The sequence below is a fragment of the Neltuma alba genome, unplaced genomic scaffold (genome assembly GCF_004799145.2).
Source record: "Neltuma alba isolate B1F8T4 unplaced genomic scaffold, ASM479914v2 tig00010789_pilon, whole genome shotgun sequence".
NCBI classification, from domain to species: Eukaryota; Viridiplantae; Streptophyta; class Magnoliopsida; order Fabales; family Fabaceae; genus Neltuma; species Neltuma alba.
In genome coordinates this window covers 114720-135029 of record NW_021635606.1, presented here as the reverse complement: position 1 = coordinate 135029, position 20310 = coordinate 114720, and the positions used below count along the sequence as shown (strand labels likewise).

General features: G+C 33.6%; 2 protein-coding genes and 1 long non-coding RNA gene across 3 annotated transcripts; all 3 read right to left on the bottom strand.

Moving 5' to 3' along the window:
• Window positions 1-13758: 13758 nt before the first annotated feature.
• Window positions 13759-16140, bottom strand: LOC114759117 (probable disease resistance protein At4g27220). The gene has a single exon (XM_028948207.1). It carries the CDS (start codon window positions 16138-16140, stop codon window positions 13759-13761), a length of 2382 nt encoding a protein of 793 aa, XP_028804040.1.
• An 879-nt stretch (window positions 16141-17019) lies between these two features.
• LOC114759116 (uncharacterized) lies at window positions 17020-18336 on the bottom strand. The gene is made up of 6 exons (XM_028948206.1): window positions 18255-18336; window positions 18036-18129; window positions 17643-17732; window positions 17442-17540; window positions 17197-17346; window positions 17020-17112 (listed from the first exon to the last, which is right to left on the bottom strand). The coding sequence occupies exons 3-6, from the start codon at window positions 17649-17651 to the stop codon at window positions 17020-17022; spliced, it is 351 nt and encodes a 116-aa protein (XP_028804039.1). The 5' UTR covers window positions 17652-17732; window positions 18036-18129; window positions 18255-18336.
• Window positions 18337-18421: 85 nt separating this feature from the next.
• LOC114759111 (uncharacterized) lies at window positions 18422-20105 on the bottom strand. Its single transcript, XR_003741880.1, has 3 exons — window positions 20038-20105; window positions 19614-19888; window positions 18422-18471 (listed from the first exon to the last, which is right to left on the bottom strand). It is a non-coding gene; the product is annotated as an uncharacterized LOC114759111 (long non-coding RNA).
• Between the last annotated feature and the right edge of the window lie 205 nt (window positions 20106-20310).

Genomic DNA, 20310 nt, shown 5'->3' with positions numbered 1-20310 from the left:
TTTTGGTTACATTTTATTATTGGGTTTTACAGTTACCTCCCTAATAAGTTAACTGTTGAAATCTTTTTTATGTATCATTTTACAGTTTTCAATAAAATTGTGATGAAAGTGTTAATTATTGATGGAGTAAATTGGAAGTTTATTGATACTGTTACGTTAATTATATGCATGTTAACAAAAAGTTGTATATTTGGGCCTTATAGGATTAGCAAAACCTGCATGAAAAGTATTATATTATATATACACACTCATATATATAGAGACTAGTATATTGTTTTATGTTTGGTTTCCAATATCTTATAGGCGGATTGCTTTTGCTGTTCAAGATGGGAAACTTGATTACTCGGGAGAAGACTGGGAAATTTTAAATTATCATAAGTGATTAGCAAAACCTGAGTACTGTTGTTTATAGATGCTTTTTATTATGATATATATAATGATCTTCATCCATTCCAATTTGACAGCCTGCAAGAAACAAATAGTTAAGCAGCTTTGTACGTTGCAGAAAACTGTTTTGGAGGGGGATATTACAACAAAAGATAATAAGACTTAGCTTGTACGTTTGATTATTATGAGATCTCTTAATAGTGCAAGCAAAAAGGATCGCTAGCTAGGGCGAGTAGTAAAGCTCTCGTCACTTATAAGTTAACAGTTTATCATCTTCACCCTGCGTCTATGTTGAATTTGTGATGCTTTGTTAGTTTGGCTTATATACTCGTTTAAGTTTGGATTCTCTCTCATTGGTTTTTGTTTTGGTGACACCAAAGTTTCACATATCCTTTTATGTGGTTTAATAAAGTTCAACATAAAATTCATACTAAAAATTATCTACCAAAGTGTTAGGACGTAGAGATTCTAAATGTATAATCCAGTGCTTAAAACGAGGATATATATACTTAACTACTGGATCCAACGAAGCTGGTGAGGAACTTAAGGTTGTCTATCAAGGTCAAAGGTCTATTATTAAATTATAATATTGGTCGTTGCTTAGTTTCTTGGAGTTATTGATGTGGGTAATGTTTAGTAATTAAACTGCAGCTTCCTCCCACCACGTGCTAGCTTCTTCTATTTCTGTCTCTGTCTCTATCTCTATGTGTTGTATGGCTCAATTATTTATCTATTTTCTGTCAAAAATCAAATTGCAGATAGAAGCTGTTTTTTTGGGCCAACTAAGACACTCACACCTTGTGAAACTGATTGGATATTGCTGTGAAGAATAACATAGGCTTTCTGATCTACGAATATCTGCCTAAAGACAGCTTAGAGAATCAGCTTTTTAGAAGTAAGATACATATATATATCATATATAATTTTCTTTTCTTGGTTAACTCAACCTTATTCATTTCTATTTATTTCTTGCACTTTAATATTTATTGTTTTTCCTTTTCTTACATTAATCTTCAACTTTTGTGAAATAGAAATGGATAAAAGTTGGTTAGATATTAAAGACAGAGGCAACCTAAGATATATTAAAGGAGTAGATGGTTTTCTCGAATGGGCTTTTACTTAGGGAGTGACAAGCAAAATACGATGTCCTTGTAAAAAATGTATGAATGTCATATTCAAAGCGAGAAGAGATGTCAGGGTTGACTTATTGAGTAAGGGTTTTGGGATAGTTATAAGGTGTGGGACTTGCATGGGGAAATTATTAGATGTCAAAGTAATTGTGAGACTTCAAGTACAGCAGCAGAACATGATACTTATGGGGAGAACCTTACAAGGATGGTATGTGATGCATATAATGTCCCTTCTATGAATGATATGAACAATGAATTAAATGAGAATGAAGAGCCTAATGTGCATGCCAAAAGGTTCTACGACTTATTAAAGGATGCAGAGATAGAACTTTATCCAGGTTGTGAGAAGATGTCAAAATTGTCTTTTATTGTAAAATTGCTTCAATTAAAGTGTCTTAACCATTGGAGCAATAAATCTATGGATGCATTGTTAGCCCTATTGAAAGATGTTCTTCCAGAGGGGCTTTAGTGCCAAACTCATTCTATGAAGCTAAGAAGATAATTCGTGATTTGGGTTTAGATTACAATAAAATTGATGCTTGTGGAAATGATTGCATATTATACTAGGGGGAACATGCAAATGAAGAATCATGTCCTAAGTGTAAGATGCCTAGATGGAAGTTGAACAGGCAAAAAGGAAAAAAAATTGCCCAGAAAGTCTTAAGGCATTTTCCGATAATACCTAGGTTACAAAGGCTTTATATGGCAAGAGACACTGCTAAAGAAATGAGGTGGCATAAGGAGAAGCACACAAATGATGGTGTATTGAGACATCCAACTGACTCTCTTACTTGGCAACACTTTGACCAACAATACCTTAGCTTTTCTACTGATCCAAGAAGTGTTAGATTAGGTTTGGCAAGTGATGGATTTCAACCTTTTGGGAATATGAGTGCCAATCATAGCATTTGGCTTGTAGTTTTGGTACCATATAATTTGCCACCATGGCTTTGCATGAAAAGCCCATATTTTATGATGACACTTCTTATTCCTGGTCCAAAGTGTCCAGGTAATGAAATAGATGTTTACTTACAACCAATGATTGAGGAGCTAAAACAATTGTGGGAAGTAGGGGTACAAACATATGATGCATTTTCTCAATCAAATTTTATTATGTATGCAGCAGTGTTGTGGACGATAAATGATTTTCCCGCATATGGAAATCTTTCAGGATGGTCAACTAAAGGCAAGTTTGCATGCCCTTGTTGTCACAAAGACACGCATTGCATTTCATTAAGGAGCAAGTTATCTTATATGGGTCATAGGCGTTTTCTTCCACAAAATCAACCATGGCGCAAAGATGCAAAATCATTTGATGGAAAAGAAGAACTCAGAGCTCCACCAATTCCATTAACTGGAGATGATGCACTTATGCAATTAGAACAATTGGGTAATATATCATTTGGAAAAGGCCAAAAACGAAAGCGCCCTACAGATAGTAAGGCTTATAATTGGAGGAAAAGAAGCATTTTTTTCCAATTGCCTTATTGGAAAAATTTGTTGATACGATAATCTTGATGTGATGCATATAGAAAGAAATGTTTTTGATAATCTTGTATCGACAGTGATGGATTTACTTGGAAAGACAAAGGACACATTAAAAAGTAGGTATGATCTGGTGGATTTGGGCATTAGGAGTAATTTGCACCGATTAAGAATGGTAATGATGTTTATAAGCCTCCTGCTCCTTACACATTATCTTCTGAAAAGAAACAATCCCTTTGCAAATTCTTGGCTAACTTAAAAGTACCTGATGCTTTTGCATCTAATATCTCAAGGTGTGTCAACATTCACGAGCGAAAAATATTTGGTTTGAAGTGTCATGATCACCATGTGCTATTGTAGGAAATATTTCCAATTGCAATACGTGGTTACTGCCTCCCCAAGTATGTGAACCAATAATACAATTGGGAAGATTTTTTAAAAATCTTTGTTCAAAGTGTTTAACATGTGAAGAACTTGACAAACTTCAAAGTCAAATAGAAATAACTTTGTGCAAGTTAGAGACCATATTCCCACCTGCCTTTTTTGACGTAATGGTTCACTTGCCTATACCTTGGCAGGAGAGGACAAAAGTTGGTGGGCCAGTTCAATATCGTTGGATGTACCCCATAGAAAGGTAATTCACTTTAACAAGGTTACTTTACAATTATATTTATAATCTATCATTTAAAACCATTCAATAAGGCTCGACTTTTTGTTGTAGGTATTTGCGAACTCTAAAGTCATATGTTGGCAATAAGGCCCAACCTGAAGGATCAATTGCAGAAGGATATTTGGCAGATGAAAGTCTAACTTTTTGTTCATGATACTTGAAAGACATTCCTACTAAATTTAATGTGCAGCATCGGAATGATGACATCAGTGATAATAATATCAGTAATGAGCTTTCGGTGTTCAAGAAAAGTGGTGAAGCTAAAGGACATTTTGAGTCAGTCTCTCTTTCTTATGAAGAGTATTGTCAGGCAAGAATGTATGTGCTCCAAAATTGTGAAGAAACTTGGCCATTCATAGAGTACGTCAACTTAATTTAACAAGAATGAATTTGTTATAATTTATATTTTTCTCACTTGTGTAAAAACATGTAGGGAACATAGGAGAGAACTTGAAGCTCGGGGATTAATGAGTGAGCAAAAGCAATATAAAGAGTTTCCTGATTGGTTCCGTTCACGAGTAAGTTCTAGACTTTGAGCTTTGAAGTTTATATTAATAATATTAATGCATATTTGGGGTGCTTTCTCCGTGGACAATCTTCTTTAATAGGTGATAGCATTGTCCACACAAGGCTTTGTAAGTCCTGAACTCAAAAGTTTATCAATTGGTCCATCGAGAGTGGTCAATTGTTACTCTATGTTTATAGGCAATGGATTTCGTTTTCATGCAAAAGATCGGGCAATAGGAAAAAGAACTCAAAATGATGGAGTCATGGCCAAGGGTGATGACACTGATGCTAATAAAGAACATTATGGTGTGTTAGAGCATATTTATGAGTTATCTTACATAGAGAATAAAAAATTATACTTGTTTAAGTGTCACTGGTGGGATGTCGCTAACTATGGCAAAGGATATAAGGTGGATAAGTATGGGTTCACAAGTATCAACACTCAATGTTCATTACAAACTAATGAACCATTTATTTTAGCATCTCAAGCAGAGCAAGTTTTTTATGTGGATGATATTGTTGAACCGGGTTGGATTGTTGTTGTCAAAACGAATCCACGTGACTTGTTCAATATGCCGATTGAGAATGTTAATGTTGGTAGTGATATTAATATTGCAATGGTTGATGAAGAGCCTTATCAACAATTGGTGGTTGATTTAAATGCAAGTCTTATACAGCATGATATCTTTATTGACTTGTGTGGAGATGATGTACAACCCCAAACTTTCATTCAAGTAGGAGAACCATCACAAAGAAGTAATATGGAGACCAGATTTATTGATGATAGTGAATCTAATTCACTAGTTCATGACGATAGTGATGAAGAAGATGTGCTTGATGGTAATGATAGTGATACTGAAGAAGAAAGTGACATTGAAGGTAAAATAGAAGATGATGATACAAGTGATAGTACCACAGAGGACTCAACAAAATGAAACTACAATCCTTATAAATGGTAGTTTTTACTAATATATTCTTTACAAGTTAGATTTTGTAATTTTTTTTAATATATACTATCTTCATAAAGAGTAGTTTTATTAACATAAAAAACAATCTAAATTTTGTACATTATTGCAGGATATGTCAGGGCTAAAGAGAGGATGGGGTGGGAGAAGCTCTTCCTTCACACGACATGGCAGCACAAGTAGTGGAGGTATTAGCTCTACCCCTACAATTAACATACCATTTCACCTCGACCACTCCAAGTACAATTTGAGGAATTGCCTGCCGACTCTCCCCCTACTCAAAACAGTAGTGCAGGTAAATTTTCTTTACTTTTATATAATACAACTAATTAGCATCACATACTTTTGACTATATTATTTGTTCACTTGAATGATAGGCTCTTCTAATATAATTAAGAAAGGTAGAGGAGTTTATATGTCGCTCAATGTGGACTTAATGACTAAATTTGGAGGAAAGATTGAGCATACTTTCACAGATGACATGACAAGAGTAGTAGGGGGAGGAGCAAGAGAGCTAGCTAATTATTGTGGTTATGTTATTAAAACCACAATATCTTTGAAGGATTGTGCTAAATGGAAGAATGTTTACACAAATTATATTGATGTTATGATTTTAAAAGTGAAGGTACAATTTATGTTTAGTAAATATATATCCTACTTTATTTATGCTTTCAAAACAAGTACTTATGTTGATATTGATTTTTACTTTAGGAAAAATTTCAACTTGCTGTTGCAACAGATGAAGAGAAGTTCCAAAAAATGATAGTGACTACATTGCAAAATGCTTTCAGAAATTGGAAGACCAACTTGCATACCCAGTATAAGAAATTTGACACTGATGAAGAAAGGTTGGCAAATCCACCTCAAATTGTAAGTTTTGAAGATTGGGAGTGGTTATTGACATATTTTTAGTCAGATTCATTTAAAGTATCTTACTAAATACTAACTATTTAAATGAATAATATAATTATATCATTCAACATACTTAGTAGTTACTCAAATTTGATGTAGAACAAAAGTGCTAGAAACACACAAAACCGAGCAAAACAAGTAACAAAGCATACATGTGGTCCCCGATCATTTGCGAAGGTTGAGTTCTCTGTAGTAAGTTGCCTCTTCATTGCACTTTATTTTTTTATCCATTTTTTTATATTTCAAGATTTGTTATTTTTGTATATTATGCTTTATAGAGAGACCCCACTACTGGACAGCCTGCCCCCCAGATTAGGTTTAGGAGATAACACATACTAGGAAGACTGCAGATGGCCAGTTAGAGTGGGTGGATCCGCGATCTGAAGAGATTCATGTATGCATAATATTTGTCCTTTATATTTAATTAAATAATTATATTTTTTCATTAATGTAATTTGTAATTTGTAACTATAGGATCGCATGCATGAGCTTGTTCAGCAGCAATCCTTAGAGAGTAATGCTCGAATGACCTCTGATGAGATATTGACAGCTGTTCTTGGTGAGAGGTCAGGATATGTTAGAGGAAAAGGTTATGGAGTAGAGCCTCAGAGGAAGAGACTTCACACTCAATCTAGTGATTCACTTAAGAACGTACGCACCCAATTGTATAAAGAGTTTGAAAGAAGATTTCACGAGGAGCGAGAAAAGATGGAAGCAAATCTTGCTACAGAGCAAGAGAGGATGGAAGCAAAACGTGCAGCAGAGCGAGAAAAGATGGAAGCAGAACATGCTGCAGAGCGAGCAAAAATGGAAGCAGAGCGTACACAACTTGAACAAAGGATGGAGCAATTGATGGAACAGAGAATACAAGCTCAGTTCATTGCTTTCATGCAAAAGATGCAGTTAAATGCTCCTGCAGATACCCCTACTTCTAGCGTCCCTAGTATTGATCTCTCTACGTAATTTTTCTTTTGTATTATGTAATGTATCTTTTAATTGAACAATTTTTTTTTAGTTAAAGATATAAAAAACACTTTGATGGTTATAAATCTTATTATTTAATATACTATATTTGTGTGTTAATTACTTTATTTTTATTAAACCTTTTGATAATATTTATCAGGAATATAAATAAAATTTTTTGCATAATTAATATATTATAAAAATAATTAAAATGATAATCAGCGGCGACATTATGGTCGTCGTTGAAAATATAATCAGCAGTGACATTTTTGTCGCCGCTGAACCAGGCTTTAGCAACGACATTAGTCGCTGCCGATTCTCATGTTTCAGTGGCGACGCATTGGCAAACTCATCAGCTTTAAATGCCGCCGCTGAAAGGAGTTTCAGCGGCGACTTTTTGTCACTGCTGAATGTCTAGTTTTAGTGGCGACTTTTTATGTCGCCGCTAATAACTTTCAGCCACGGCTGCTATGGCAACGACCTGGTAACAACAAAATGTCGCCGCTGAAGCTTTTCAGCGGCGACTTTTGGACTTTCAATTTCGCTGCTGAAAGTCAAATTTTTTGTAGTGTATTATTGGTATTCTGAGTCCCATCAGCAATAAAACCCATATGCTCTCTCCCCCTCCAATAGAACATCCAATTACATGCCACAGAATAAATCAACTCTTAGAATATACTATCTTTGGTCCTTAATATAAGATTTTGTTTGAATTTTATCTTGATCCTAAATATAAGAACCCACTTCACTTTGTCTCTTATATTTATACATTTTTTTTCCAAAGTAATCCTTCTAACAATGGTAGTCCTAACCAATACATTTGATTAGTAAGGATATTTTAGGAAAGACAATACCTATTTAGGACAAATAACTAACTCAACTTACTTCCTTAATTTTCTCAAATTAGTTAACTAGCTCTTATAAGTAGAACCGGAGGTAGTAACATTGATTTTCCAAAACACCTTTGAAGCTACCCTCTGGGTTTTTTTTTTGGTCGAAAATGTTATACATATTTTCTCAATGCTTATCACTTGTCATCATATTATATATGTGTGTATGTATATATAAACCAAAGGAAAAAACAAAATTTATGTAATATTTATTTGCCCCATCCCTTCTTATAAGATTTTTTGTAGAACATCTCTTCATCCCAAAATATAAGGGATCTTAATCATATTTTTTCCAATCATTCCACCCCGAGCCTCTTAAAAATTGTAGAAAGTACTGCATATTAATGGTATTTCTTTTATGGACGGAGTATGTAAGATTTTTTTTTTTCCATTTATTGCCAGCGCGTGACAGTATTTTACATTTTAAATGCCTCCATTCAATATTCTCCTTCTAAGCAGGGATATTATCAGAAACACGAAAATAATTATACTTTAAAATTTGAAACATGTGTATTTAACGCCACCCATTCAATAGTGGCAACTTCTTTATATGCATTCTCGTCAACCGTGATGCTGTCGGCCCCATGCAGCCTAACCTTTTTATTTTTCTTGCCAACTGAAAGTGACTTTGATTAAAAAGAAACCACAGCCTGAAAACATAATAAAAACCCAAAAACAACGAGAAAAATAAGTGAAAAGAGTTAGAGAAATCAGCCACAAAGTTGACTTCTCAGGGAATTCACAGATTAGCTAATGAATCAAGTCGTCAAAAGAGTCCTCTTGAGGGGGCAAAAAAAAAAAAAAAGGAATGAGAACATTCAACTAAACCAAGCCCTTTGATCAATAGCTCCTCATATGGGGTGTCATGTACATAGTGATGCTTTTTCATAAGGATATAACTCATACTTAAAACTAAGTAGCGACAAATCTTCTCTACAGGGATTTCTGTTTTTTATTTTTTGGCCTAAAATGACAGAAAAACTAAATATAGTAAATAAATAAATAAAAAGAAAAATACCCAAATCTTTCAGTGGCTTCTAGAATGTCCACATTTGAAGAAATGGTGGAAACTGGGTAAAAGTGCAATTTTTCTCCAAACTGGGTTTAAAGTGTAGTTTTCTTAGACAATTGGGTCAAGTGCAATTTCTGCAAAATATCAGTTATGACGTCAACAAAGACGAAGGCCCGTGGGTTTACGCGTAGTGGCTTCTACCGACACATGCGGTGATCGTTGGCCTTGAAAATTCCGGTTCGAGCTGCTTTCTTCAAGCCGCACACAACAGAAATGGCTGTGCCTTGATAGGCACGGTTTCTCTCCACTGAGGTTCCCGTCCGCTGCGCCTCCACTTCGACTCTGCGACAATCGTTTGGGGCATATGGTAAAACGCAACTGAAATGGATTGTCGTGCGTGGTTATAAGATTGAATTCCAAAATTAAAGAGAAGCAGGCATATTGATACATTTGCAGGGCCCACAAAATATTACCAGCAAAATTGTATTTTCATCCAAAACAAAATTGAGATAAATAATTAAATGTTACTATTTTACATAATAAAATTATCTTGAGAATAAAAAATAAATGTAGAAGACTAAATTGAATATTTAACTAGCTTTTATATTTAGTATCAGACGTAGTAATACATAATCAGGACAAAAAATTTTGCTACTTTGCTTTATAAATAGAATAAGAGTTGTATTTAAAAGGTATAATTTTATTACTAAAAAAAGGATAATTTTATTATGTAAAAGAGTAATATTTAATTATTTATAATAAATCTTGTTTTGGATGAAAATACAATTTTGCTGGTAATATTTTGTGGGCCCTGCAAATGTAACAATAAGTGCTGGGTCCTGCTTCTCTTTAATTTTGGAATTCAATCTTATAACCACGCACGACAATCCATTTCAGTTGCGTTTTACCATATGCTCCAAACGATTGTCGTAGAGTCGAAGTGGAGGCGCAGCGGACGGGAACCTCAGTGGAGAGAAACTGCGCCCGTGCGTTGATCGGATGTCGGGATTGGCATCAATATTACGGCGAGATGGCGGCGGCGCCAGATCTATGCGTCAAAGGAGCCGATCACGTGTGTGGAGGCACAGGAAAAATAGAGCAAAAAAACAGACCGAACTCGTCAGACTAGTCCATTTAGACCCAAAAATTATGAGGGTCGGGTTTGAAATTTTTTCCCCTCAAATGGAAAATGAGTCCTACTAATGGAGAGGTTAAATGGGCCGACTGTTTAGATCTTATAATTTTTTTATTTTTTAAAAATTTTTTATGTAATTTTAATATTATTAATTTTTTACATTGTTAATGGCATTTTATATATTTAGTTATTATTTTTATTTTAAAATTAAATTTTACTGAATGGTTTGATTGATTTAGTTCTAGACAATAATTTGTCTAATTAAATTGTTATAAAATGGGTTAATTTGGACTTTAATAATAATTTGATTTATATTATATGTATCGATATTTTTAAACTATATATATTTGATAAGAGAGTATTCTTATACTTATATAATTTGAGATTCTATAATTTAAATTAGAAATTTATGAATTTCAACCACAGTGTTTCTCAAATTAAAGTAAAATTAGGGGTGTGCGTGGGCAGGGTTAGGCAGGGCAGGATCCCTGCCCGATGCCCAACCTGAAAGATATGCGGGTTATAAAATGCAGCCCGCTGCTCGGCCTTGCCCAGTAGAAGCCCTAGACATTTTGGGCAAGGCTAATGCGGGTTGGGTAGGGCGGGCTTTTCTTGCCCAAGGTTACAATTTAAGTCTTGAAATTTAAAATACTATCGTATGTTTTAACAAATATCTATACTCCAGGAATTAAATAATATCCTTATATTTTTTAAAAAACAAGACAATAAAAAGAATTATAATTCAAGCCTTAAAGTTCAAATGATTTGCATCAATCTCCACAATACAAGCTACATTAACATATTCAATTATATTATTAACTTATGATTCAATATATTCTATAGTGTTTTATATGTCACATTCAAATTAGTATAATTTCATGATATATGAAGTAATATCAACATGAAAAAGTTAAAAGACAATTATAGTACACAACAAAGTAATTTAGAAAAGTTAGAAAAAAAGTGGTATTTCTAAAATAACTAAAACTTTAAAAATGTAGAGTCTTATGGAGCAATTTCCTTTGTATTGAAATATAATATCTTAATATTACACTATATTTATAATAATTCTAGCAAAAAATATATATTACAATATAAATAATCACAAACACATATATTTTTTTCCAGGCAGGGCCGCATGCCATGCCCGTGGCCAGGCCCTGCCTGTGATTAGCCCTGCCTAAAAATACCCATTTTTTCTTTGGGCCACTTCTTTTTGGGTTGGGCAGGGCATTTTTTTGGTGGGCATGAGTGGGTTTACCGGGCTATTGGACATCATGAACACCTCTAAGTAAAATAATAATTAGACTGCAAAATTTAAAAGTGAAATTCTTATAAAGAAAAAAAAAACTTGATATTTTTGTTACCAAAGAAAAGCCTACTTATTCAAAAGAGTAATTGATTATAATAATGATGAAGTTTTAAAAGATTAATGATAGTATTTGTTTCTTGCACATTTACACTATAGATGAAACTTTTGAATGTTGTTATCTTGTTAATGAATGTTTTAGATATTCTTAGATGTTGATAGATATTTATATATGATGATATTTTATATTTGTGACTTAATTTTATTCATAATTATGTCTTTTATTAATAATTTTATCGTTTATTTTTATTTTTTTATTAGAAATATAAGAAATATGAAAAATAGTTTTTGTTTTAAACAGGCCAAAAGCCCATGGGCTAGCCCTGAGCCTGTTAGCTTAAGGGTCAGACCTAACAAATTAAAGTATTTTTGAAATTTTGGCCCTATAAAGTCAGGTCGGGCCGTATTCCCACCTCTAAGAACAGGAGATGGGAGCAATGCTTTGATCACAGAGTAAGGATATTTTAAATATCCCATCGCAGGTAAAAGTGGGAGAGCTTGTAAAACTGACACAAGCAAAATGGAGTTTGCACTATATAAGATAGATTGACTGCAAAACTAATACAAAATAACTTTCGAAATAAGCCAATGATAACTTTCGTAATAAGCCAATAACTCAACCCTTTACTGAGTAAAATGAAAGAGAGACAAAACATGATTTCATATGAACACAATCAGAATGATCTATCATTTCTCTCGTAGCATGCCTAATTTAAGAAAAGACAATTAGGTGTACATGTCAAAAGTTAGATTTAGAACAAATGGTGTTAAAAATCACAGGATAAAATGTAAAAGCAGGGAAAGCTAAACCCAAATAATTGTTACTTCCCAAGGGGCAAAAGTAGCTAGCTCCATCATACCCGTGTCCATTACAGAACGAGTAAGTTAATTATTTGCTTTCTCTAATAAAATCATCAGGATTTATGATGCTAATAACCGAGCATTGAAAAAGCAGGGACATCATTTTGGGTAAACCATTACAGAAGGAGTAGAGAGAACATAGACATTTACCGTCTAGACCTTACATATCCAATTTGACTTTGTAACACAATCATTTTGGGTTCCAGAAGACCCTAAATTACAGTGCACGATATAACCAAAATGATACAATATTGTGAGGCAAGGGATCCTCCTATATATAGAGCAAGAGCTATAAAACGAAGAAGCCTCTCTCATATCCCATGCCAAAAATTTTCATCTATGTATTTCTCTTCCTGTTCATGTTCTTGTTCCTGAACATCAGATCAATTTTATGTATGCGTTATTCACAACATATATCAAGCAAAAAAAAGAGATCAACAATTCCAGTGACAAAATGGCCTACACGCCACACACACACACGGAGCTAATTAGGACTCGGCCTAAATCTAACGAAATTATTTAAAAACATGAAAAACTTATTCAACAAATAGTCTGTGCGACATGCTAATTTTAATTCAGGATAGTCATCTAAGATTTAGAGTAGCTTAGTTGTGTTCATTGCTGCATGGAAGCACACAGGATTGTGAAAAAATGACTCAGGCTGAGTGCTTTGAATTGGTGAAAATGATCGATACAAAGGAAAGGAAAGAAAAGATATTTTGGAGAGAAGCGGTTTTCCTCTTATAGGGCTTGATAAACGCTTAGGTATTCTAACTCGATTTTTCTCCCGTCTATCTTGGAGTTTCGGGAGTTTAAGATGTTTGAAATCAAGGTTCATGAATGCTTCAAATTCGATTCTAAGGAGTTTCTCCCTATTGATTTGTGTTCAATGGAATCAGTGTGAGTTGATTAGTACCATTTAATTAGTTTAATTTCGATCCATTACATAATTATGATGATTTCACCATTAAAAAGGAGGAACAAGGAAGAAAAAAAGACCCCCAAGAGCTTTTGTCTCATAATTTTGGACCAGATCCAAGTGGATTTTCAATGCTAAGACCAAAACCCGAAAAAAAAAAAAAGACCCAACGCCACCATTCATAAGAAATCATTAGCACTACTACGATGAAAACCATGGAAGCATACATATAAAGAGCAAAAGTATTAACACTACCAAAAAATAACTAGCAAAAGTACTAAATCTCTCATTTCCCCAATACGTCAATGAATGCTTAGGACATAAATTTAATCAAGGATTCGTCAGCTTTCATCGTTGCAAAAATGACCTGTTAGACTTCCAACAGAGTGAAAGGAATTGAAAAGTCAAATTTAATTTCATATAAATTCATGGCAGATTTTTAAGAATGAAAATAAAGAAAAATAAAACAAACGAAGACAATTGCAACGTCCATACATGCGTATACTATGAACATAAATAATAAGATGGCATCCATATATAATAAAAAAGAGAGTCAAATTTTGGAGGAGATTTGCACCTGACTATTGTATTTCCAATAGATTTCCTGTCCCATCCATGCCTTCTGCATTTGAAGCTTACATCCTTCTTTGATCTCTATATGAGGAGGACTTAGTTTCTCACAATAGGAGGCCTCAAAATAATGGAGAGAAGGACAGAGCATGATTCCTCTGAATACAAAAGTCAATTGTGATAGAAAATTCAGTTTCAAAGATCTCACATTGGAAAGAGTGATCGTAGGGTTAGAAGTGTTACCGCTACAATAATTCTCTCCAACTATTTCTTCCATCGACCCACAACTTACAACAGAAACAGTCTCTAGGTTTTGGAGCTGTGCTAATAATTCTGGTGTCATCAGAATCTTCATGCTGCTACATCCAAAAATATCGAGTTCTCTGAGATAGAGGAACGGGCTATCCAATGATAGAGGAGGTTGTGCCACTATTTGTTTCAAGTCTTTCAGCGCAGTAAGGTGCAGCGATTGACTTAATATGACAGAGGTGCAAAATGAGCAATTGGGAGACACACAGAACAAGTACTCCAGCCGATCGCATTCCCTTATTTCCATCCATTCAATTTTTGGTAAATTATTATTATTATGAATTGACAGAGCATGGCATAGGCAAGTAGTTCTCCTTGTCAAATCATTACACTTGCTTATAATCAACCTTTTGACGTCTCCTGGAAGTACCGCTACTCTATTTGCCCAATCAATACCAGATAAAACAACCCCTTTTAAGTGGTAGACTCTTTCAATTGAGAAAGCGGCATAATGTAATGAGGCTAAACTTAGATAATAACCTTTGAGTCCATGATCTTCGTCTAGGAAGCTTTTAACAAAGGTATTAAACTCTTCAATATCACAAAAATTGACTGATATAACTTCCAACTTTCTCAAACCTTGTAGATCTTGTCTGCCCACATCCATCAATGCTGGGATGCAGTTCATCAACAGAATTTGTAGATTGCTCATTTTGGATATTACTGATGATGACATTTTCAATTGATTTGTACCTTGTAGATTCAACAATCTAAGATTGACCAACAACTCCAGGTCACAAGGTGCTTCAATGATGGCAGTATATGAAAGGTCCAACTCTATTAAACGCTGCAGTTTTGCTAATGAAGGGATGTAATTCAATTTTCTACATCGTGAGAGTAATAATGCAATGAGACATTCCAAGTTAGATATAGATTTGGGCAAATGCTCAATGCTAGTCCGAGACAAATCAAGTATTTTAAGAGCAGGCATGTTAATGAAAAAATCATCTGGAATCCATTTGAGATAAGAATTAGAATTTAAAATCAATGCAGAAAGTTTAGAGCACTTGGGAGATGTGTCATCTAAAATATCTGGTACATCACTTTTACTTAGAAAAACAGAACGCAAATTTTCATTCCATTTTCCATTCTCTGACAATCCTATTAAATTCATGCCATGTTTTGTCATGATTTGTTCAGTCTTCTTTGCAAGATTAATAGCCATGACCTGAAGCAAAGTGTGCACTCTCCATGTCCCATACTTTTTCACCAACAAGCTGCTATTTTTTAATTTATGGCACATGGTGTAACATTCATTATATCGCATCTCAAAGCTCTTTGCCCCATCTATCCATTCCCCATAGAAAAATCTTTTCATAAAAGGCTTAATAAAACTATCCAATACAGTCCCCTTAGCACTCAATGCAAAGTACAAAAAAAACCTTTGCAATTTATCGTTTAAGAAAGAATAACTAGATTTCAATACCTGAAATACCCTCTCATCCATATGATATTGCCCGTCACCCATGTTTTGAAGGCATTCCAACAAATGATCCCATTCTCTTATGTGCTCTTTTCCCTTCATGCTTCTTGCTATCATAACAATTGCAAGGGGCAAACCCTCACATTGTTCTGCCACCGCCCTTGCTTTAAGCTCCACCCCAGTCGGTCGTATTTGATGGACTCCAAGAGTCTTTTTAAACAAATCAAAACCATCTTCTTTACCTAGAGGTTCTACTTCTATTATGTTCTTCATGCAACTCATACTTTGGCACACTTCCCATGATCGAGTTGTCAAAATCAATTTAATCCCATTATTTGAAACTGGAAATCCAACCTCTTCTAAATATATTGGATTCCAAACATCATCTAAAATAAGGACACATCTAATTATGTGTTTGAATGCATGTAATAATTTTCCTGATATCCTTTTGACATCACACTCATCATATATGTCTAAATTAATTGATCTTGCAATGGCCTTTTGCAACTTAGAAATGCTGTCATTAGACTGTGACACGGTAACCCAAATAATATGCTCGAAGTCATCACCAGCTTCTTCTAAAAGTTTGTTATGCACGTGAGTTACTAAAGCTGTTTTCCCTGCTCCGCCCATTCCCCATATCCCAATGGCTGACACCTCACCTTCTGTTATCCATTTCCATATTTGTTGGGTATACCTTTGAAACTCTTCTCCCACTAAATCAACTGGCGGCAACAAATAACCTCTAGAGCATTCTAGCAAAAAGAATAAGAATAATCTATTAACATGAGTTCACAAAAGGAATTATAGAATTCAAATGCCGGGAGTAAGAAGAATAAAATAGAAATAAATTCAATATATTGCATTTAGATATCCTTTACCATGTCTTCAAAACAAAGTAATACTCATCTAGCATGAAATTACAAAGAATGTACAAATAATTTTTTACAAATCACTTCTCAAAAAGGGAAAGGGTATATATATTTAAGTTGAAGCATATACCTGTTTTCAGACGAACATTTTTTCTCTTCACTGTATTATCAGAATCATCCAATTCCATGTATGCCCCTCCTCTTCCAACATCTTCAACCCACTTTCTTTTAGTTCCACGTAAATCTAAATCTTCTTCACTATGGGCTTTTGCATAACTTCTTGCTGCTTCATCATATAGTCTTTCTTTTTCATTATTTAGGTTACTCTTGAGTAACTTTAAAGCCAAATCCAACCTTTCTTTATCACTGTCAAACTGAAATTTGTCCATATGTATTATTTAATATATGATAGAGTGTTCATAGATTCATGTGCATGTGTGTGTATAAGAGCATTTAGCAAAACTAATTTGCAAGTGACCATACCTGAAATAAGGGATTTTGCGTCACATAATGATCTGATTGTTGCATATAATTAATAACAAATATACCACAATCATGTCTACATATTGAAAAAAAAATGATATGGTCAATATTCATACTTGTTTTAATAAAGACTATAAGTTAAAAACAAATCATAAACTCACCTGTTAGGCTGTAACAAGATATTGCTCGCCATTCTCCTATCGAATTTTGTGAACATAACATTTCCAAAGAGATTATCCATGGCAAGCAGCTACACAAAAGAGATACATTCTAAAGAATTAAAAGATCAATCTATTACTTGCATGTATATCACGTGCATCTTTGTAATACTTACCAGTTTCTTCGTTGTTTGGTCGCGTTCAGTTTCATCCATAAATCGATCACATAGAGAATCCCATATTTCAACTTCCTGATTCTTCGTATGAATGATATATAGATAATAATGTCCACATGAATTTTTCTCAACATGAACAGGAATAAATATCTGTGTCATGTGGTCAAACAAATCAAATTGATATACAACCAAAAAGAGTAATCATTATGAGAAGTGAAACATCAAACTAGATAGAAAGATAATACCTTCTCACAATCCACCGATTCAGACATGTAGTTGTCTCTCATATTATTCCGGTGAACAAAGTCAAGGAAGAAACTTACATCACCACTATTGAGTGTTTTCTATAACAAAAGAATCCTTAATTAAATATCCTTGTCAATTAAATTGTCTTTGATTCAATAACTAACAAATATCATCCAATTGAAAAGAGAATAGGAAATCACCGAAGACATCACCGGAAGATACCAATTCAAAACTTTGCTTTTGTTTCTCCTTTCATTGTCAGTGAGGATATCAGCAAAAATATTTATTACCTAAGAAAATAGGAAAATTAAACACTACCATATAGTGAACCCCTTGCTCAATAGTAACAAAATAGAATAAAAGTAGGGTTAAGGTACAAATTTATCCCGAAAGTTTAAAATTATAGCAATATTGCCTCGTATCATTAAAAATATTAATAGCCAACATTACTGTAACGTCAGTTTTTTAGCAGTAGGAGACAATATTGTTACGATTTTAAAACCCAAAAAAACTTTTAAGTACCTAATGCTTCTGGGTAAAAACTTTGGAACAAATTTATATCTTAACCCATGAAAGTATAAGTAAATACTCACCCATGAATCCAAATGAGCCCGTGGTCCAAGTGTGGTCAATTCCGATTGACACAGATGTGTACCTCCATGCGACGAAAAAATTATACATCTATCACTAAAGAACATGTAAGGTGAATGATTTAATTAGGCTTCACATTAGAAAAACTAAACATTACTAATACTCACACATAAAAGCACCAATTATATATATGTATATAGTTGTAAGCATATGTATCTAACCTTAAACGCTCAAAAACATATTGTATCAACTGTAAGTCAGGTTCGTCCGCAACATTATTGGGAACACAAAAAGGGCCGACCCTAATCCTCTCTTGATGCAAAGCTTCTAAGTCGATTTGCACTTGTTGGGGAGCATTCATCCCTTCCCACATTGTTTGGGGGGAAATGTAACAATCGAGCATTCTTTCGTTGATGAGTTTGTTATGATCTCTTTGTCCTATAATTAGTTGCGAAAGTCACAACACAAATTTAAAATCTGTAAACTACAAATTAATAATAGGCTACTAATTAAATTAACTATGACTTAGTACGTTTCATGCTCATCGCAATTTAAACATTTTGAATGATTCAGATTGAATTTAAGTTTGTTATATATTTTAAATAATTTTTTGTTTTAACGAATACAGAGTTTAAAAACTATGAATTAATAGTAGGCTACTAATTAATTGGAACCATTTTCAATACTCATCATCTTGACGATCACTCTAAACTCATCAAATCTGGATCATTTATATTTGATTTGAATAGTCCAAATTTAAAATATTTAATTAATTATTTTTAAATAGAAAAAACTATTTTTTTTTTTGAAAGAATGATACTTAAGAGATTATCTCTATTTTAGATTCTATACGTATTAAAATAATTATTTTAAATAAATAAAAATAAAAAGGAAATCAAATCTGAACCACTAAAATGAGATATAGATGTTCCAGATCTAATGAGTTTAGAGTGCTCATCAAAGTTATGAGTATCAAAACTGGTTCCTAACTCTCACTTATTACATTCCATGCCCATCGATGAGCATGGAGTGCTCATCGCAATTTGAACTATCTAGATTGATTTTAAATGATCCAGATTGAATTTAAATTTTTTATATATTTTAAATAATTTTTTGTTTTAATAAATAACATCTTTTAAAAAAAAATTATCAATGAAAAAAAATTTTCATTTCTGATGTTGGATAGTTTAGATTACATTATGGTAATGTGATGAGCACCGAACAAATCATTCCTCACTGCATTATATGATTTTTTTTTACCTTGTCTCCATTATATGATTAAAAACTGAGGAATATATATGATTTAGAATTAACATATAGTAGTCATCACCATCCACAATTAATATAATCGGAAAACACGTATGAGGTGAAAAAAATATGTTGACACTCCTTATCTGATAAATTAACTTCACACACTAGGAATTAATGCTTAATTTCATTTATATTCACGTTAGAAAGAATAACAATCTCTCTGAAGGAGCTTATTACACTTACCCTTTCGAGGTATACCAACACACACACATATATATATCATTTTATTCTTCCTTAAAATTGAAATATACTATAATATTATCTCGTACCTTGTGAATGAAAGAGATCCTGTTTCTGGCAGCTGCTGGTGTGTTTGTTGGAAAGAGGAGAAGTACAAATTCGAATACCCTTGCCCCTAATTTGATTAATATGAGACTTGATTCGATTGGTACTTGCTGCAAATTCAAATCCACAGCGATTGCACCTTACTTTCTTCTTCTTCCCTTCCAATACAGTGACGTGTTTCCACGCTTCAACATCCTTAGGCCTTCCACCAGCTGATCCTTCTTTCCCCATTATTATTCCTTTTTCCCAAGAAATCTGCCTTTTCCAGCAAATAAACATTCGGATCGATATAAAAAGAAAGCGAATTAAGGAATCTGACTGGTTCGTTTTAACTTGTATATATATATATATATATATTGAATATGGATAGCCTAATCAAAGCAAAACTAAGAGAGAAAGTGAAGTTACTTGCATCAGGTATCTGGAGGGGATCGATGAGCAGGGGTAGAAGATAGCGATGACTTGAAACCAGCAGAAAATAAGGAAGAAGATGAGGTATACAATAATATATAAAAGCAGTGTCTTCCTTGTTCCTAAACTATGAAACTGTATATGAAGCCATTATTGTAGTCAAACTCTCTGACTAGAGAAGATTCTTTTAACTTTACTAGATTGTCCTCACCTGGGGAAAAGTTTGCACGAAGTACAATAATCCAAAATTGGAAATTAACAACTTGTGTG